At 45.0% G+C, this 21,648-nt stretch overlaps 1 protein-coding gene across 1 annotated transcript in view; it reads right to left on the bottom strand.

The window, feature by feature from the left end:
* Positions 1-3,314: 3,314 nt before the first annotated feature.
* Positions 3,315-21,648, bottom strand: part of ABCA13 (ATP binding cassette subfamily A member 13) — a 135,922-nt gene continuing 117,588 nt past the window's right edge. The window contains exons 50-56 of the mRNA XM_064160725.1: positions 16,896-17,046; positions 14,415-14,549; positions 13,261-13,364; positions 11,016-11,108; positions 7,348-7,453; positions 6,318-6,455; positions 3,315-3,578 (exon numbers count right to left, since the gene is read on the bottom strand). Of these exons, the coding sequence (XP_064016795.1) occupies positions 3,489-3,578; positions 6,318-6,455; positions 7,348-7,453; positions 11,016-11,108; positions 13,261-13,364; positions 14,415-14,549; positions 16,896-17,046 (817 nt within the window). The 3' untranslated portion in view covers positions 3,315-3,488. The remainder of the gene's footprint in view (positions 3,579-6,317; positions 6,456-7,347; positions 7,454-11,015; positions 11,109-13,260; positions 13,365-14,414; positions 14,550-16,895; positions 17,047-21,648) is intronic.

Genomic DNA, 21,648 nt, shown 5'->3' on the forward strand with positions numbered 1-21,648 from the left:
GTTGGAGTTGTGTGTGAAGTTAGATTCCCAGCACAGGTCAACATCCCATTTGGCCTTTTGTGCAAGGAAGCATTTGTTAAATTCTGACAATCTCAGACACTGTGCCTGGAAAATATTTATTACTTCTGTGTGAACTCATGGAAACCCCATCTGAGCTGCAATACATATTCACTGCTGCTCTTGGCAGTCCATAATGAAATGTCATAGCTGCCAGATGAAAGATATCAGATGAATGTATGCAAGATCTCACTTCCTCACAATTTTCTTTTGCTTCCATAATAATAATAACAATAAAATCCAGGATCAGATCTCATTACACATAAAAAGGAAGTCATATACAAAATTAAGCAATTGAGAAGTTTAGATCCCCTTCAGCATCTATTCCTTTTCACTTCTATTATGGAAGATAAATTTGGTGCTGTTCAGCATCTAGCCTATAAAGTGCTGCACTGTACATACTTTTGCACAAAGCAAGTCCAGATGATTCTTCAGTTTATGAGGACATATGTGGACATATTTCCACATGACTGGCTAGGGCTGGGTGCTAGGTTGGACTGGATGATCTTGGAGGCCTCTTCCAAAGTGCTTGATTCTATGATTATGATTCTATGGATATTTCAAGGGGTGCTGCTCAGTGAACCCATGCCCACTTAATTGTGATTTGTCTCTGATTCACATCTTTTGTTGCACCTGCAAAGAGATGATGCTATTGCAACAAACAGCATATTCACCATCTTCACTGCCAACACAGAGTGGATTGCTATACAGTTTGTGTTCTCCTCATCACTGCCTGCACAGCTCAGGCTTCTTTGAATGAAATAACACAAGGAAAAAATACACTTCTGGGTTTTTTTTCAAGTGACCTCAAGAACACAGCAGCAGACTAGAAGGGTTACATATCCCATCTGTTTGCTTTCCTGTAAACACCACCAAACTCTAGTATACCATCTTAGCTGACAATTTGAGATGATATATTCACCCTCCCAAGCTTGGTACATAGCTGTTGCAAAATAGTAATAATAATAAGGAAGTTAGAAAAAAATGGAAGTTGTTGACAGAGAGAGTGATTGGCATTGGAATGGGCTGCCCAGGGAGGTGGTGGAGTTGCCATCCCTGGAGGTGTTCAGGAAAAGCCTGGCTGAGGCACTTAGTGCCATGGTCTGGTTGACTGGCTAGGGCTGGGTGCTAGGTTGGGCTGGATGAGCTTGGAGGTCTCTTCCAACCTGGTTGATTCTATGATTCTATTTTGTTACTCATCTCCTTTCTGTTTTAAAAGATAACACTGGTGCCATATCAATTAACAGAGTGCATTTTTGCTTGTGCTGAGTTAATTTGAGACAGGTACTTTGGGTTATGCTTTTTTGTATTAAAAGCCTAAGAGCTGTCATTTTCAAGAGGATACACAATGGGGACACCATTGCTATTTAAAAAAAATTACAAGAATGGCTTTTTCTTTTCTATCTTTGCTTTGAACTGGTGGTTTTAGAAGTCAGGTTTGATGATGCCAATGTAAACAAAGACTTTGAGCTTAAAAGCTATTTTCATCTGGTGTTGAACAGAGCACAAACTGAATTTTAAAACCAAAGGGATTAGGCTATACAGTTTTATTGGCAGCAAATCTAATTTTCAAGCTGCCTTCAGGCACCAAGACTCACAAAATATTTGAAAGGACTTTGTGGAGGGTTATTGTTTGATCTCTGTTTCAAGCTTAGAATTTGCACTATCTGATTATAAACATCTCTGCTCTCGTAGACAAATCTAGGTACTTTCCCTACCTGGAGTACTGCATCCAGTTCTGGAGCCCTCATTACAAGAAGGATGTGGATGTGCTGGAGTGTGTCCAGAGAAGGGCCACTGGGTTGATCAGAGGGCTGGAGGAGCTCTGCTATGAGGACAGACTGAGAGAGTTGGGGCTGTGCAGTCTGCAGAAGAGGATGCTCCCAGGTGACCTTCTTGTGGCCTTCCAGTATTCAAGACAAGCCTGGATGGGGCACTTAGTGCCATGGTCTAGCTGACTGGCTAGGGCTGGGTGCTAGGTTGGACTGGATGATCTTGGAGGTCTCTTCCAACTTGGTCGATTCTATGATTCCATGTGGTGTTTGGTTCTTAGCTGCTCTGATAGACTGCATAATTTCTTCCTGTTGAAGTGACTCAATGTGGAGATGGAACCTTATTTTGTCTTATTACTATCAGTGCATTTAAAACCTTTGAAAATACTAAGGCAAAGAAAGAGATGCTACAGAGATAAGGGTTTATTTTTAAGATCAATGAATCACAGAATCAACCAGGTTGGAAAAGACCTTCAAGATCATCAAGTCCAGCCCTTCACCTAACACTTTCTAATTACCTAAACCATGGCACTAAGTGCCTCATCCAGTCTCTTTTTAAATACCTCCAGGGATGGTGACTCCCTCACATCCCATTCCAGTGCCAATAACTCTTTCTGAGAAGACCTTCTTCCTAATGTCCAGCCTAAACCTGCCCTGGTGCAGCTTGAGACTGTGTCCTCTTGTTCTGTCACATTTCAAAGCACAATTCCCTGTCCCCTGCCCACACCAAAATATCATTGTGGCAATTAACTTCTAAATAACCAATTCAAGAGTCTCACTGTAATCCAATAGAAGTGGCATCAGCTACTTTTCACAGCAGTCCCAAAGCCTTGTTTTGGAAAAGGCAGCATTTTACTCCAATGTATTTGTGACATTATTTTCTTCCACCACAACACACAACAAGATTTTATTCCTTAAACACTCACTTCTTTTAAAGCATGTATAGACTGAAGGCTGTGGCATGTCTTTCTCTGCAGTTTCCAGCATCATAACATACATGTATTGAAAATGTTATTACCACTGTCTCAATACTTCTATTCCTTTAATATGCTCATTAAACAGGGTTTTGACATTCTCTTTTGGGGAGGAAGGAAACAATAAGAGGCAGAAAGGGGAAAAGACACTTGAGAATTCCTCCAGCATAAGGAAAAACTCATTGTAAAGTATGATTCATAAAACCCTGTTAAATTTCCTTAAGGCTACTGAGAGGTACATTAGTACACTAATAATCTCTTATGGAATATAGTGCATCCTGTAGACAATAAAAAGGTGAATCTCACTTGTCATAGCACAGAATGATTAAGTTGATGCATAAGTCAAAAGGCCTTCAATCTGTGCAATTAAATACAGCTATTGCATGATAGTCTATTGCTACTTTCCATGGTCTTTTCTTGTCTTGTCATGTGAAAACTAAGTATTAGGTGTTCCTGCAAAAAAATTACTGTAGTCAAATCAATGTAGAACTACCAAAAAAAAAAACCCTACTATAATTGGATCATTTATATTATAAAATTCCAGTGAGCCACAAAGCATTATTTTGGCAGAGTTTTGGTCTGTGTGAAACCAGTTAACATCTGAGAGGTTATTGCATGTAAAATCCATGTACATACAGCAACCTGAACACATATATTTGCTGCTGAAGCTGTACTCCATTCTGAGCTAGACTGGCAGGTGCCCATTATGAACAACAGGAGATTCTTGTGAAGAATGTGAGATTCCATGCTGCTGTGTGGCAAAATTAATAAACACCTGTAAGATACCAAAAAAAAAGAAGAAAATGAAAATAAATAAATAAAAGTTGGACTTCCAAAATAACAGTGCTTGACCTGAAACTTTGGAGGCATAGCTGATGGTATTTTTCAGTTGGTCTCTAAAGTTTTAGTGACAGTAAAAAGATCAGTAATGCATATAGAGGGAACCCTTCCAGAGAGGTGTTTTGTAAACTCTAGTAATAATCCCTCGTCATAGAATCAGCCAGGTTGGAAGAGATTTCCAAGCTCATCCAGTCCAAACTAGCACCCAGCCCTGGCCAATCAAATAGACCATGGCACTGAGTGCCTCAGCCAGGCTTTTCTCGAACACTGCCAGCACCAGAACAAGAGGACACAGCCTCAGGCTGTGCCAGGGGAAATTTAGGCTGGAGGTGAGGAGAAAGTTCTTCACTGAGAGAGTCATTGGACACTGGAATGGGCTGCCCAGGGAGGTGGTGGAGTCGCCGTCCCTGGAGCTGTTCAAGGCAGGACTGGACGTGGCACTTGGTGCCATGGTCTGGCCTTGAGCTCTGTGGTAAAAGTTTGGACTTGATGATCTATGAGGTCTCTTCCAACCCTGGTGATACTGTGATACCTCCAGGGAGGGCGACTCCACCACCTCCTTGGGCAGCCCATTCCAATGCCAATCACTCTCTCTGCCAACAACTTCCTCCTCACACCCAGCCTAGACCTGCCTTGGCACAACTTGAGACTGTGTCCCCTTGTTCTGTTGCTGGTTGTCTGGCAGAAGAGCCCAACCCCACCTGGCTACAGCCTCCCTTCAGGTAGTTGCAGGCAGCAATGAGCTCTGCCCTGAGCCTCCTCTTCTCCAGGCTGCACACCCCCAGCTCCCTCAGCCTCTCCTCACAGGGCTGTGCTCCAAGCCTCTCACCAGCTTCATCGCCCTCACCTCATCACTTCATCAGCTGTACACAACAGTTAATGAGCAATAAACATAATGGCAAGATGAGTTACTAGCATGTATGAAAACTCTTATACTGCTGCACAGGTTAGTGGGAAACCACTGTGTTAATTTTCTTTAAATGAAATACCAAAGGAACTTGAGCCTACACTTTCTTGTCAAACAGGTGCCAGTCCAGGTACTTTGATGTGAAACTACATTTCTGAACATTGCAAAGTGAGGACTCAACAATTAATGTGCCTCCTTGGTTTATTTTTCAGAACACCTTACTACAGAAAAGCTCCTCAACTTTTTAATCCCACAACTCTTTGACAGCAAGGCAGTTAGAACGAAAGATAGCTCTTCTTGATTCAAATGATCATATTCATATGCAAACTTAGTATAGGGCATAAGAGTGATTGTTATTCAAAACTGTATTTTCCTGTTTAAAACTGGCACTCATCAGGGAAAGAAAATAATGGTAGGTGACTGAGGTGATGAATCATTATGAATAATGGAGAGGAAATAAGCTTGAGTGAACAATGCCCAAGCTATCAACAGGCTGAAATTACTCTATATTTAGCCACTCAGTGAATAGATAATTTACAAGCAGTTAACAGATCAGTTCAGATCAGAGCACTTCATCAATGATTTGCATATGGGGGAAAAGGAGTAAGTTCATATCATAGAAAATTAGCATTTTGACTACATATGACTCTCAGTTTGTAGAATACAGAGCAAGAAATTGCACATGAAGATGCTGTAACACATCAGAGCCACCCAGAAATCCCATCATTGCCATCATTCTCTCTTCCTTGTGCCCACACAGGATTTTACAGCCTTCAGTGGGATGTATTCTGTCTACTTGTGCGTCTCCTCTCTTCACTAACGTGCAGCAAGATTTTCACTACAAGAGAAAACTCTCAAAGGAAAACATCTTAAGGTTTACTGTAATTTACAGGGTGGTTTTCAGGGACTACAGAGGTGGGAATTCACTTTCACACCTTCCATTCTGCACACATCCATGTGCAACTAAGCACCGACTATGCTTGTGCACAGCACCAATGTGTAGCACACTGTGATGCTCTTACTGTGCTCACTTCCAGTGTAAAAGCAATAGGGTCCAAGAAATTACTTTGCAGACTGCTCCTGCATCTCACACATTTGAGTAATCCAGAAAATGTGATAACAATATTCTACTATTCCCATAATTACAGTACACAGCATTGTGCTAGTTTGAGCCCAGTTGGGATAATTTAGTGAGAAGAATTAGACTGCAGGCTGTGAAAAGGAAACAGCAGTGATGGCTACTTCACTCATAGGCTTGCTGAGATGTATAAGAACAAGAACATAAACACAGATAAGGCAGTTGTTTGTCCTGTCTTTGGGGCTGCACTTCTCTCTAACCTAACCTGCTGTCTGTGTGACTAATCCTTCTGCTTCCTACTCTCCCTGGCTGACCCTCCAAACTTGCCTTAAACGTAAGACAAAAGTCTGGGGTGAGGTAGAGGGGTAGGGAGAAGGGGGAAGGGTGGTTGGGAGCCCCTCCTGAGGACCCTGTTTTCTGGGAGGGCTGTTGTGCTTCTGTATTACTTTTAACTAGTCTATTTCTGTCTCTAGCTGTACAGATTGTAAATCTCTGCTTGTATATTGTGCTAAGCTGTAAATATAAAGCTTCATTCTTCCAATTCCCACATCGACTGAGTCTAGTCTGGGTGAATTTCTTAAGGGGGGGGGGGGGAAAGGGGCAGGTAACAAACCATCACAAGCATGTTTAGGAGGAAGACAAAAAACCAAGAAAACCAAAGAACTCAAGGAAGGAAAAGAAAAGAATACCTGCTCTAATGTGGTCTGGCCAATGGAGTAATGTTTGATTTGGAGAAACGCTTTGTGATTCTCTAGGACTCTGAAGAGCTCTGCTAAGCATCCCTGACTTTGTGGTACGTGGTACTCAAACAGGTTAAGATGTTGTCCCTTGAAACAAGAGAAAGTGTTAAAAATCAATGAAAGTAAATGCACTTGGTTGTAAAGTAACATTTGCTTATAAACAGTTCTAGCCTCAGTAGGATCTCATTGTGGATTAATGGAAAGTATGAGCTTTTAAACACGAACACATTTTGTCCACAATGGAAGCACAAAGAAATGCTCATGCTCAGAGCACACATTTTGTGCATGCTCTGAGATGGCATTTCATTAATCTTCTCAAAGATAAATTCAGAACAATGTTATATTATAGGCTTTTAATTCAACAGAGTAGTAATTTTGCAATGTAGTCTGGGGGAAGACTCAGTGAATACACACAGATAAACATTACACAGAAGCAAGTTCTTATCTAAAGTAGTCATAGTTTTATAATCATTCTTTGCCTAAAATGGATAAAATCAAAGAAAAGAAACAAACAAAACTCCCTAAACAAATAATTAAAGGCCTTTAGAGATTCTCTTGGAATGTATTTACTACAGGGCTTCTACAAGGCTTTGTATTAAGTAAAAGAACCTCAGTGAAGAACAAGACTTATAAATTCCAGCCCTTCTCAGAAAGCAATCACACAGGTAGTCTCAGTGACTGCACTGCACTGTGACTTCAGGTGAATGCAAAGGCAAGTTCAACTTCACCAAGCATAAAAGCAAAATGGAACTTGCACTTAGAGAAAGAGCCTATTTATTGGCACTGCCTAAACGTCTGCCCATTGAATCAATATCACAACTCAGACTTTAAAGAATTGCTTCATAGGAAAAGAAAAGGAGTGCTCATGCTGACTATTTTTTCAAACAGCTAATGCATCCAAACAGGTACAAATGGTTCTTAGGAGCCCATACTTAATCCTGTCACAGAAAAATACTCTGACGAGGAGCTGTATCTGTACCTTAAATTGTGCTCCAGGAAAATGCAGTTGTAAACAGTCCAAAATCATTCTTTCACAGCTTCTTTCTTTACTAAGCCAAACCTTGATGGAATAGCCATCTCCAAACCTGGGAGTGATACACAGAGACATAAACCATAGAGCCATAGAATCAGAGAATCAAGCAGGTTGGAAGAGACCTCCAAGATCATCCAGTCCAACCTAGCACCCAGCCCTAGCCAATCAACCAGACCATGGCACTAAGTGCCTCAGCCAGGCTTTCTTGAACACCTCCAGGGATGACGACTCCACCACCTCCCTGGGCAGCCCATTCCAATGCCAATCACTCTCTCTGCCAACAACTTCCTCCTAACATCCAGCCTAGACCTCCCCCACCACAACTTAGGTCAGTCATGATTCTGGACTCTGTAGCAAACATCTTTATTCATCTTTCTTTGATGCTGAGAAGTTTTAGCATACTCAGCAATTCCTGACATGGAAGTTGTTCCATTCCTTACTACCATTTTGAGTTCCTTCTGTTCCTTCAGTTATTTAAGCTGCTTAATTAGCTTGAGGACTTGTGTAATTAAAGCAATGGAGTGCTTAGATATGTTTTTTAGTCCTTGTTAAGATCATACTTCAGCAGCTGCTGGTGGTTTTATCAGCCGATTAGTTTACAATCTGGAATTTCTGTGTTAGTTTCAGTCTCACTGTGGCATTTTAGCAGGTTAAGCACTCAGAAAGAATAAACACAGAACAGCTAACGAGGTGAAAGTCAAGAGTGAAAAACTAGTTTGACCGAGGGAGAAGAGGAAGGATGGAGAAGAATTGGGTTTTGTCAGGTTATGTGATTTTTTTGTGCCCACATACAAATGGGCACAAATGGGTTTTGTTAAAGTAACAGAGCAGCCACCAGCAGCAGAAATATCTTTGTTGGATAGATTGGAGGGGATGGTGCTTCTTCTGCAGAAGACAACAGCTGAGCAAGTGTGCTGGCTCGAATAAAGCCATTTTAATGACAGCATTTCACTCCTAGGGTCTTAAAATATCAGATGCTAAAGATACAATGATAACAGTGCTAATCAAACCAGATTGTGCTGTTCTCTGTAATTCCACTTTGAGTTTCTGAATTATATTGTCTGAATCTGAGGAGAAAACAGAGTGAAAAAAAAATGGCCATTTGGTTTCCATAGCCTCAGTTTGTTACTGTCTGCAACTTGCTGATTATAGCAAGGGGAAATGTTTATAGCAAAGCAGCTCACTCTATATGGGGAACTCTGGTGCTAAAGTGTGGGAATCTGATGTAAGAAAGAAAAACATTGAGCAGTGTATGAGCACTTGGCCTTCATTCCCACAGCTTCAGGATGTCTCTCATGGGGGAGGAAAAGATAGTGGGGCCTGGAACACAGCCTTGTGAGGAGAGGCTGAGGGAGCTGGAGGTGTGCAGCCTGCAGAAGAGAAGGCTCAGGGGTGACCTCATTGCTGTCTGAAACTACCTGAAGGGAGGCTGCAGCCAGGTGGGGGTTGGTCTCTTCTCCCAGGCAACCAGCAACAGAACAAGGGGACACAGTCTCAGGTTGTGCTGGGGAGGTCTAGGATGGATGTGAGGAGGAAGTTGTTGGCAGAGAGAGTGATTGGCATTGGAATGGGCTAACCAGGGAGGTGGTGGAGTCTCTGTCCTTGAAGGTGTTGAAGCCAAGCCTGGCTGGGGCACTTTGTGCCATGGTCTGGCTGATTGGACAAGGCTGGGTGCTAGGTTGGACTGGATGAGCTTGGAGCTCTCTTCCAACCCGTTTGATTCTATGAAAACAATGAAAGGAGCAAACAAACGAAAACCCCAAACCACACACACACAAACCCCAACTGTATTTTAGTTCAAAACCTTTAGGAGTTTGCTTTTCCCCAGGTGAACAAAATCAAACACAGAAAGCACTGTTTTAACTTACACCAGGATCCAGAATGACCAGTTCACCGAATCACACTCTTCTCACAGCCCATTTAGAATCTCCTCTCTCTCCTAACCAAAACTGCTGAACATACCCTCAGGAAATCAGCATGGCCTTATTTCCTAAACCTTGATGACTAAGAAAAGCATCTAATAATACACATGCTTTGTTTTTTTGTTCCATTAATCAAAGATTACATTTCCTGGAGAATGTTGTGCTATATATATATATATACACATCATCAAATTGCAGCTCCTGGAATGTTTACTGATGGAAATACAGTGTTCATACTTAATGTATGCACTAGTCTGATCAAAACATTACTTCAAAATGATGCTATTGGATAACAAAATAGAAATATATAAAAAGAAAATCCTTGGCACTTAGTGTCTGAAAGGAACAGCATCTTATTTTATCTATATGCCATCTGCCAAAGAGGGGGTGGTTGGTTTTTATTGTGTTGCCTTTGCTTTAGATTCATTTGCAGACAGAAATGGTTCTACATTTTCTGTAAGTGGATATGCCTGATCTAGAGAAGCTAACTTAGCTATTCCAGTGTGATTGCTGAAGCATGGGATACAGATTCAGGTCATTCTCCTTACAAAAGTATGATTTACAAAGAGAGTAAAGCTTTAGCAATGTTAAAAAACAAATAACTTTAAAAAGTTAGTGCATAGAAGAAACAAAAATTGAAAAGAGCAGGCTCAGAGGTGGCCTCATTGCTGTCTGCCACTACCTGAAGGGAGGCTGTAGCCAGGTGGGGATTGATCTCTTTTTCACAGTATCACAGTTTTCCAGGCAACCAGCAACAGAACAAGGGGACAGAGTCTCATAAGGTGCTGAGGGAAGTCTAGGCTGGATGTTAGGAGGAAGTTCTACTTCATAACTCTTTACAGGTTGTGGGGTTCTTTTCTGCAGGTCCATGATCATCCTTCTATCCACCAGGAGCCCTAGGACTCTTTCTGCTCTGCTGCTTTCTAACAGCTCAGACTCCAACCTGGAAAAGCTGGAAAAGACCTCTAAGCTCATCCAGTCCAACCTAGCACCCAGCCCTAGACAATCAACCAGACCATGGCATTAAGTGCCTCATCCAGGCTTTGCTTGAACACCTCCAGGGACAGTGACTCCACCACCTCCCTGGGCAGCCCATTCCAATGCCAATCACTCTCTCTGCCAACAACTTCCTCCTAACATCCAGCCTAGACCTCCCCTGGCACAGCTTCAGCCTCTGTCCCCTTGTTCTGTCCCTGGCTGCCTGGCAGCAGAGCCCAACCCCACCTGGCTACAGCCTCCCTTCAGCAATGAGCTGCAGACAGCAATGAGCTCTGCCCTGAGCCTCCTCTGCTGCAGGCTGCACACCCCCAGCTCCCTCAGCCTCTCCTCACAGGGCTGTGTTCCAGGCCCTTCATCATCATCTTACTCTTACAATGATAGAAATTTATCTTGTCTCATTTAATTCTCACAACATAGTTCTGAGGTTGGGTGCAGAAGTGCTTCAGTTTAGATACAAATCTGCAGGTTTCTGTTACTGGTTCAGACTACAAAGCATTTCAGCATTGCCATATGTCAATTCAGCAGGCTAAGACACCCTAACTGGCTCTATTTTAACTTCACTGTTGGCAGGAAAAGAAAGAGGTTCTTAGAAGTCATGAGCATTTATGGCTTGGCACTATGAAAGTGTCTACTACTAAAGTCAGTCCTTAGATTGAGCAGAGCCACAGAAGATTTGACACTGACATAAAATACCTGTTCTTAATGTGCTGGGGAGAACCAAGGCACTTGAAGCTGCCATTGACCATGATGGCAAGCCGTGTGCAGAGGGCTTCACATTCTTCCATACTAAACAAAACAAAGTGAACACAAACAAAAGAGTCTGTTACTATTCAAATAAATCACTATTCTTTTAATAATGGGGGGAAATATTATTATTTATACCTAACAGAATCACAGAATTAAACTGGTTGGAAAAGACCTCTAGGATCATCAAGTCCCACCTATCACTTAACCCTTCTAATTTACTAAACCATGGCACTAAGTGCCTCAGCCAGCCTCCTTTTAAACACCCCCAGGGACAGCAACTCCACCACCTCCCTGGGCAGCCCATTCCAATGCCAATCACTCTCTCTGCCAACAACTTCCTCCTAACATCCAGCCTAGACCTCTCCTGGCACAACTTGAGACTCTGTCCCCTTGTTCTGTTGCTGGCTGCCTGGCAGAAGAGACCAACCCCACCTGGCTACAGCCTCCCTGCAGGCAGTTGTAGAGAGCAATGAGGTCTGCCCTGAGCCTCCTCTTCTGCAGGCTGCACACCCCCAGCTCCCTCAGCCTCTCCTCACAGGGCTGTGCTCCAGGCCCTCAGCAGCCTTGCTGCCCTTCTCTGGACATGTTCAAGCATCTCAACATCTTTCTTAAATTGAGGAGCCCAGAACTGCACACAGTGCTCAAGGTAAGTGCTCACCAATGCCATTTATAGGGGCAGAGTGACATCCCTAATCCTGCTGGCCACACTGTTCCTGAGCCAGGCCAGGATGCCATTGGCTCTCATGGCCACCTGGGCACACTGCTGGCTCATGTTCAGCTCCTCTCTCCCAGCACCCCCAGGTCCCTCTCTGCCTGGCTGCTCTCAGCCACTCTGTCCCCAGCCTGTAGTGCTGCTTGGTGTTGTTGTGACCAAAGTGCAGGGCCTGGCACGTGGACTTGCTAAAATTCCTTCCATTGAAGTGGAAGGAATCTGGACAGCTGTGAAAATGAGAACAGGAAACCTTTGACTTTAAGGGCAGCAGCCTATATTATAACCTTAGTCAGTGCATACCAAAAATTATTACCAGAGCTAGCAGACAGACATGAATCAGAATTTACTGTTTTACTCCAAAACTAATTGGACAATTCTGCCCACAATACAAAGCTTTTACCACCACAAGCAAATATCTGACAAGCAGTCTCAGAAATGCCACTGTGACAGACACAAACTCTGTTACTCACAGTAATGTGTGTTTGTGTTCCTTCTGAGAAGAATGCAATTTCCTCAGTGCACACCCTTGACATGGTACACCTCTAACAGTGCCTACCCTTAAAAAGTGGTTAACCTTATTCTAATTGCCAGAAAGAACACCCCCAGCTCCCTTAGCCTCTCCTCACAGGGCTGTGCTCCAGGCCCCTCACCAACCTTGCTGCCCTTCTCTGGACATATTCCAGTATCTCAACATCTCTCTTGAATTGAGGAGCCCAGAACTGGGCACAGTACTCAAGGTGTGCTGAGTACAGGGGCAGAATAATCTCCCTTGTCCTGCTGCCCACACTATTCCTGACCCAGCCCAGGATGCCATTGGCTCTCCTGCCCACCTGGGCACTGCTGCCTCATGTTCAGCTACTGTCTGCCAATACCCCCAGCTCCCTTTCTTCCTGGCTTCTCTCCAGCCACTCTGTCCCCAGCCTGTAGCACTGCTTGAGGTTGTTGTGGCCAAAGTGTAGAACCCTGCACTTAGCCTTGTTAAATCTCATCCCATTGGTCTCTGCCTATGGATCCAGCCTGTCAAGGTCCCTCAGCAGGGCTCTCCTACCCTCCAACAGATCCACACCTGTTCATACCATACTATACTCCTTGAAGAAGTATTTAACTGATTCCATTTTACTATAGATATTATGAAACAGTCCTGATGCTTCCTCAATTAAACTGATATACCAATGACCATACCAGAGAACTAAGAAGATATGTAATGTAGATAGAATCTTCTAAGAGAATAAGGTCACTGCTACTATTTCCAGTTGTGCATACAGAGAACAGCTGAAGCAGCTAACTTTAGGATGCCATGGCATGTTTAGGATCTACACATGCACAGTTTTCACAGCTAGGAAGGAATTGCCATGAAGCAGCAAGACAAAAAGGCACATTTCACACCAGGTGAGCATACCTTCAGGCATTGCTTTCATGCTCTCATTCAACAGCAGGTCAGGAACAGAAACATGTCAGTTGCTGGGGTAAGGATCTTACCTGTGAGATGTCAGCACAGCTGCACAGCCATCCTGAACTTCCCTCAGGATGGTTTTCCAAAGGTAGCGTTTAGAGCAGGGATCCATCCCAGAGCTTGGCTCATCCTACAGGAAAAATGAGAACCACAACACATCAGCATGGGAAAAAACATGTTAGAGCTCCAGCCCAGCCAGAAGAATTAAAAGATGTCACAAGGAAATCATGGTTTGTTTTTTTTTTACCTTGAGAACAAACAAAAAAGGCAAACAAAAAAAACCCAAAGAAACAAAAAAATCTCAACCCTTATTTTTAGGAAGTGACTTGACAGACTTAACAATCCTCAATTCAAGAGAGATGTTGAGGTACTGGAACATGTTCAGAGAAAGGCAACAAAGCTGGTGAGGGGCCTGGAGCACAGCCCTGTGAGGAGAGGCTGAGGAGAGCTGTGAGGACAGGCTGAGGGAGCTGAAGATGTGCAGCCTGGAGAAGAGGAGGCTCAGATCAGACCTCATTGCTGTCTGCAACTAGCTAAAGGGAGGCTGGAGTCAGGTGGGGTTGGTCTCTTCTGCCAGGCAACCAGCAACAGAACAAGGGGACACAGTCTCCAATTGTGCCAGGGCAGGTTCAGGCTGGATGTTAGGAGGAAGTTGTTGGCAGAGATTGGCATTGGAATGGGCTGCCCAGGGAGGTGGTGGAGTCACTATCCCTGGAGGAGTTCAAGAAAAGCCTGGCAGGGGCACTTAGTGCCATAGTCTAGTTGACTGGATAGGGCTGGGGGATAGGCTGGACTGGATGATCTTGGAGGTCTCTTCCAGATATGGTTCCATATCCACGTGGCCACAGGATGCTACAATTGCATTTGTGTGCATTTAGGATTTTTATTTTTATATTATTTTCCCCTCCCTACTCATTCAATTGGCCCAAATGAAAAAAAAAAAAACAAATAAAAAAGGGAAGAAAATAAAAGAAAGGAAAAAAAAATAAACAACTTCCCTTTCTATTTTTGGGGACATTGGAAAATAAAATAAGTGTTCACACAGCAGGACAAAAAGGGGAGTTATGCATCTATGCATCACTGCTCCCTGACTGGTCTGTGAAGTATCTGACTGTTCTTCTGAGCACAACAACACTCAGTTTGAGCCATTTCTCATAAGCACAGTAATATCTTTACTTACCAGTAAGAGTATTTGGGGTTTACCAACTAATGCTACAGCAGTAGAGAGCTTCCTCTTGGTGCCAGCACTGTATGTTCTCACCAGTTTGTCAGCATGGGCACGGAGGTGTAGCCGATCAACGAGATCCTCTGCAACCTGTGGTTTAGAAGTTTGAAGGCCAGCAAAGATGAGCCAATTTAGGCAGCATTTGTGAGCAGCACAAAAGAACATTGTTATCATGTGTGTTATTTCCTGATTTACCCCAGTCCCTGCTTATTATTACTTCTAAATACTGCTCCACGACCCCTTAGCTCTCCACAAAGGATAAGCATTTCCTTCTAGAGAAAATCTGAGTTTGTCTTTTCTTGTGACAGAGTTTTGCATTCATTTTGTGTTGATGGGTCAATGATTTACAATGTTCCTCATTTCACCTCGTTCTCCAGGACATATTTGATCAAGCATCTTAGTGACTGAAAATTCAGGAGCTGAAATTCTACATCAACCACAAAAAAAGCTGGAAATGGTAGTAAAAGAAGTCATGGTTTCATAGAATCAAGCAGGTTGGAAGAGACCTCCAAGATCATCTAGTCCAACCTAGCACTCAGCCCTGTCCAGTCAACCAGACCATGGCACTAAGTGCCTCAGCCAGGCTTTGCTTCAACACCTCCAGGGACAGTGCCTCCACCACCTCCCTGGGCAGCCCATTCCAATGCCAATCACTCTCTCTGCCAACAACTTCCTCCTAACATCCAGCCTAGACCTCCCCTGGCTCAGCTTGAGACTGTGTCCCCTTGTTCTGTTGCTGGTTGCCTGGGAGAAGAGACCAACCCCCACCTGGCTACAGCCTCCCTTCAGGTAGTTGTAGACAGCAATGAGGTCTCCCCTGAGCCTTCTTTTCTCCAGGCTAAACAACCCCATCCTCATCTCACATGGCTGTGCTCCAGGCCCTCAACAGCTTTGTTGCCTTTCTCTGGACACGTTCTAGCATCTCAACATCTCTCTTGAATTGAGGAGCCCAGAACTGGACACAGCACTCAAGGTGTGGCCTGACCAGTGCTGAGTACAGGGGCAGAATAACCTCCCTTTTCCTACTGGCATTACCAGGTCTTGTTTTCTTCACAGGCAACTGAATGCAGACTTTCTGCAGGCACAGCCATTTCTGAGTTGAAAGACAACAGCTGTTCAACATCTGATGGCAGTGCCACACAATCTGAAGGGTCTGCTGACAAAAACATTTGTTCTCCTCCAAGAAAGGTGCATTTCAGGTTTCGATGAAGGTAAACCAGTGTAGCTAAATTTTGCTTGAAGCCCTTTGATGCCTTGATTGCAAGCATGTGGCAGCAAATTCTGTTCTTCCATTTATGCAGACAAGAAATCGTACAACTGACAGGAAGAACAGTCTCTGTGTCACACGTGTGAGGCCAAGGGAAAGAGTTCTGCCTATGAGGAACAGTCTACATCAGCTTAGGTCATCTGAGGTGTAGAATAATCAAAAGATTAACCTTTCTCTTCTCCCAGTGCACCACAGTAACCTATCTCTAATTGGTTTTGATCCTGTGCTAGTTTGAGCCTAGCTGGCAGATTTTGGTGAGAGGAATTAGATTAGGAACTGTGAAAAGACAACAATGGTGATGTCTACTGCACTCATAGGCTTGCTGAGATGTACAAGAACACAAATACAGCCAAGGGAGCTGCTCTCTGTCTCTTGGGGCTGCATGAACTTCTCTCTCTAACCTGCCTAATCCATCTGCTTCCTAATCCCCCTGGCCAACTCTCCAAACTACCTTGAATGTAAGGCAAAGTCTGGGGTAAGGCCGAGTGGTGGGAAGGTGGAAGGGTGGTTGAGAGCCCCTCCTGGGGACTCAGGTTTCTGGGAGGGCTGTTGTGTTTCTGTATTACCTTTAAGTTGTCTATTTCTGTATCTGTTGTAAATCTCTGCTTGTATATTGTGCTAAGCTGTAAGTATAAGGCTTCATTCAATTCCCAGAGCCAGCTGAGTCTACATCCTTCTTGTAATAGGGGTTCCAGAACTGGACACAGTACTCCAGGTGGAGTCTCACCAGAGCGAAGCAGAGGGGGAGAATCACCTCCCTCGACCTGCTGGCCACACTTCTCCTGATGCAGCCCAGGCTTTGGTTGCCTTTCTGGGCTGCAAGTGCACACTGCTGGCTCATGTTGAGCTTCCCGTCTACCACCCCCAAGTCCCTCTCCTCAGGGTTGCTCTCCACCCAGTCACTGCCCAGCCTGCATCTGTGCTTGGGATTGCCTCAACCCAGATACTATTGTGTTATGCCATTGTGTTTTGAACTTGCATAATAAACAAGACAAGAAATAGATATTATTTAAATAAAGTCATAGTCATAAAAAACCTTATTAGTAAGACTGTTAAGATGAAATATTAAATATCATTTTGCATGCAAATTGCACCATTGTTTCATAAATACCACAGCCCAACAGCTGCATGGCTTCAGCTGCCCATGAAAAGCCATTCTGCATAATTACCTTACGGATATCCTGCTTTGGAATTCCACGCAGGGTGCAGTAATAGTAAAGATGCTCCCAACCCGTTAAAAGTTCATCCAGGGCATCTTGCTGTGGACAATAACCAATCAGAATGCCTTCAGAGCCAGCAGACAGGATATCTACTTCAGACCTGGTTAAAGAAAAAGCAAAAGACTTGAATGTTGCTTAAAAAAAACCCAGAGCCCTGAGTGTCATCCTTGGGATAAAATGGCTTCAAGACAAGCACACTTACTGGCGAGTCTCCAGGTAAATCAGGTGGGATTTTTTTGGCTATGGTCACTTGCCATTTTTGTGCCTTGCAGGTTAGCACTTTCACCCATGAGTCAAGACTAGGGGAGGGCAGGGGAGGGCAGGAGAGGGCAGGGGAGGGCAGGGGAGCGCAGGGGAGCGCAGGGGAGCGCAGGGGAGGGCAGGGGAGCGCAGGGGAGGGCAGGGGAGGGCAGGGGAGGGCAGGGGAGCGCAGGGGAGCGCAGGGGAGCGCAGGGGAGGGCAGGGGAGCGCAGGGGAGCGCAGGGGAGGGCAGGGGAGCGCAGGGGAGCGCAGGGGAGCGCAGGGGAGCGCAGGGGAGCGCAGGGGAGGGCAGGGGAGCGCAGGGGAGGGCAGGGGAGCGCAGGGGAGGGCAGGGGAGGGCAGGGGAGCGCAGGGGAGCGCAGGGGAGCGCAGGGGAGGGCAGGGGAGCGCAGGGGAGCGCAGGGGAGCGCAGGGGAGCGCAGGGGAGGGCAGGGGAGCGCAGGGGTCCAACAATTAATTCCTATCAGATTTACCTCCCTTACCTCTTTAGTAGACTCTATTTCAAAGGAAACTGTGCTGGGTTAGGAACTTTCTGCCCTGAGTAGTGGAATTTACCAGACTAACTCAGAGAGCTTGGAGGTAAAATGAAGCTGTATTTAAAGCAAAGCTAAATTTACAAGCACGTATGCACAATGTATTTACAATTATATACAAATTGCAAATAAAGAATAAATTCAAATTTCATCCCAGACAAACAAAAACTGCCCAGAAGGGCTCAAAGCTACCTCCTCTTTCTCCCTTCCCAGCCAGAAACCAAATCCAGAGAAGGGTCACTGGGTTGATCTGAGGGCTGGAGCAGCTCTCCTATGAGAACACACTGAAAAAATTTGGGCTGTGCAGTTTGGAGAAGAGGAGGCTGCAAGGTGACCTTCTTGTAGCCTTTCAGGATCTGAAGGGGGCTACAAAAAAGCTCAAGAGAGACTTTTCAAGATATCAGGGAGTGACAGGACTAGGGGGAATGGAACAAAGCTGGGGGTGGGTAGGTTCAGGATGGACATGAGGAGGAAGTTCTTCCCCATGAGAGTGGTGAGAGCCTGGAATGGGTTGCTCAGGGATGTGGTTGAGGCCTCGTCCCTGGAAGTGTTTAAGGCCAGGCTGGATGAGGCTCTGGGCAGGCTGATCTAGGGTAGGGTTGGAACTAGATGATCCTTGTGGTCCCTTCCAACCCTGACTAACTCTGTGACTCCAGGTCGGGTCTCAGGAGAGCAGAGCCAAGGGGCAGAATCCCCTCCCTTGCCCTGTGCCCACACTGCTCTTGCTGCAGCCCAGCACAGGGTTGTGTCTGGGCTGCACTCACACTGCAGGCTCCTGTGGAGCTTTGCATCAGCCCAGACCCCCAGGTCCTGATCCTCAGGGCTGCTCTCAGCCATTCCCCACCCAGCCTGGAGTTGTGCTTGGGATTGCACTGACACAAACGCAGGACCTTTCACTTGGCCTTGTTGAATGTCATGAGGTTGGCCTGGGCACAGCTCTGCAGCCTGCCCAGGTCCCTCTGGATGGATCCCTCAAGCAAGTTGACTGTGCTACACAGCTTGGTGCCATCTGCAAACTTGCTGAGGGTGCACTGATTCCTCTGTCCATATCACTGACAAAGATGCTAAAGAGCACTGGGCCCAGCACTGACCCCTGAGGGAGCCACTTGGCACTGGTCTCCAGCTGGACATTGTGCCCTTCATCACCACTCTCTGCGTGCCACCATCCAGCCAATTCCTTATCCAGCAGTGCTCCACCAATCAAGACTGTGTTTTCCCAGTTTGGTGACCAGGATGTCATGTGGGCCACAGTCAAATGCCTTACTCAGGGTCCAGGTAGACCATAGAATCAACCAGGTTGGAAGAGACCTCCAAGATCTTCCAGTCCAACCTAGCACCCAGCCCTACCCAGTCAACTAGACCATGGTACTAAATGCCTCATCCATGATGTCAGTTGCCCTACTCTTGTCCACTGTTGCTGTGACTTCATCATAAAAAGCCACTAAATTTATCAGGCAGGGTTTGCACTTGCTGAAGCCATTGCTGGGTACCACCAATCACCTCTGCTTTGTCTTTCATTTGCCTTAGCAGAGCCTTCAGGAGGATCTGCTCCATGATCTTGCCAGGCACAGAGGTGAATGTAGGCATGCATCCTGTAAATAGCATGAGCAAAACGAAATGCAGGCTGCCTAGTAGATTGAAACACAATACAGGAAAAAAATGCTAACTGATTCTGATTTGAGAGACTTTGGGCATCACTTTGTACCTGCACAGCATTAGCTGCAATTACATTAATTGCTATGAAGCAAAGGTGCCTCATTACTCACAATGACACTAAATCTATCCTATTTATTCCAATGTCTAATTCCAGTCATGCTGATTTACATGTTCAGAAAAGACTTGTCAAACTTAAGGTACTTAATTAAAAAGAACTCTGAGGTTTGAAAGAAGGAAGTTTTCAAAAGGTTCTGATTAGCAGAATGGCTTTCTCCTTAATGGATTTCTTTGTTTCTGCTTAAGAGAACTAAATAGATGATTAATCATATGTGTCATTGTTGCATACTTTATGAAGTGTATGTCTCAAATGCAAGATGCACAAATATCACTGCTAGTGAAAACATAAACATGTCTCCTGTTAACAACGTTCAGGAGTTTTGTACAGGGTTAACCCTCCTGGGGCAGTGATCTTCAACCTGACCCCAAGTGGTCTTAACCCCTCCCCAGGGGTGAGTCTGAGCACCACCAGGTGATGGTGGTTAGCTCACTCCCCCTTCCTATGATCCATAAAAGCAGGGGGACTTGTGTTTGTCTCTCTCTCTCTCTCTCTCCCTCTCTCTCCCTCTCTCTCCCTCTCCCTCTCCCTCCCTCCCTCTCCCTCCCTCTCCCCCTCTCCCCTGCCTTCCTGCTCACCAGAAATCACCTTTTCTGTTTTTTGCTGCTCTTTGCTCCATCTCGTGGTCATCACCCACGAGGCAGACAAACCCAGTGCCATCAACTCTGGTTCTATATTTACATACTTTGTATCTTGTTTTCACTTCTCTATATCTTTGTAAGTTCCCTACCTCATATACCTTTTATTTATTGTTAAACTTTTCTTCTTTTAACTTCCAAATGGCAGTGAGATGATTTATTTGGGTCTGCTTTACCTTTCCTCTCTCTCCATCTAAATCCTTTTGTTTTGGGAAAGAAGAGGGAAGAGGGAAGGGCATCCTATAAATTGTTATTCATAGAATCATAGAATCAAGCAGGTTGGAAGAGACCTCCAAACTCATCCAGTCCAACCTAGCACCCAGCCCTAACCAATCAACCAGACCATGGCACTAAGTGCCTCAGCCAGGCTTTGCTTGAACACCTCCAGGCACAGCCACTCCACCACCTCCCTGGGCAGCCCATTCCAATGCCAATCACTCTCTCTGTGAGGAACTTCCTCCTAACATCCAGCCTGCACTTCCCCCAGCACAACTTGAGACTATCCATCAACTATATTTGAGTCTCTGGGGAACTTAAATTAGGTAACACCCAAACCATCACACGTCTCCATTTATACAGTGAGAACTGCAACACTTTGCTGAAAGCCACACTGAAAAAAATCCAGGACTCAAGGAGGCTCCCACAGGTTTGGAGTGCTCCTCCTAAAGAGTTTCGTACTGGAAATGAAAAACCCTTGCAAGATTTGAAGATCCTGGAAATAATAAACTCAATCCTGAGTGAATGAAAATCAAAGTTATTCCTCCACTGATCATTTTAAAGCCTTTTGCATCAATTAGTTTGTTTTGTGCATTGAAAGAAATCCTCAAAACCTGATTCTAGACCTGTAGGCTGCATTGGGGGTGGCACTGGGCACTCCTACCAGAAAACCTTTGCTGGCACTGAAAAGAAACCAAAATATCAGAATGAGGAAGAATAATGTTGGATAAAACCTATTGCCTTCTTTTTCCTCATCTGTACCTATGCTGATCATTGCAGAGACCAGTTTTGGTTCTTATTTGTTACAGTGGCTACTGGCAACACAGGTTATGGTTAGATGTGAGCTGACATTTAATGGTACGTCTCTGCTGCTGGAGCACCTCTCCTATGAGGACAGACTGAGAGAGTTGGGACTGTTCAGTCTGGAGAAGAGGAGGCTGCCAGGTGACCTTATTGTGGCTGTGCAGTATCTGAAGGGCGCCTACAGAAAAGCTGGGGAAGGACTTTTCAAGGTATCAGGGAGTGACAGGACTAGGGGGGATAGAGTGAAGCTGGAGATGGGTAGGTTCAGGCTGGACATGAGGAGGAAGTTGTTGAGCATGAGAGTGGTGAGAATCTGGAATGGGTTGCCCAGGGAGGTGGTTGAGGCCCCATTCCTGGAGGTGTTTAAGTCCAGGCTGGATGAGGCTGTGTGCAGCCTGCTCTAGGGTAGGGTGTCCCTGGGCATGGCAGGGGGTTGGAACTCTATGATCCTTGTGGTCCTTTTCAACCCTGACTGATTC

Source organism: Pogoniulus pusillus, chromosome 21 (assembly GCF_015220805.1).
Source record: "Pogoniulus pusillus isolate bPogPus1 chromosome 21, bPogPus1.pri, whole genome shotgun sequence".
In the NCBI taxonomy this organism is placed as follows: domain Eukaryota; kingdom Metazoa; phylum Chordata; class Aves; order Piciformes; family Lybiidae; genus Pogoniulus; species Pogoniulus pusillus.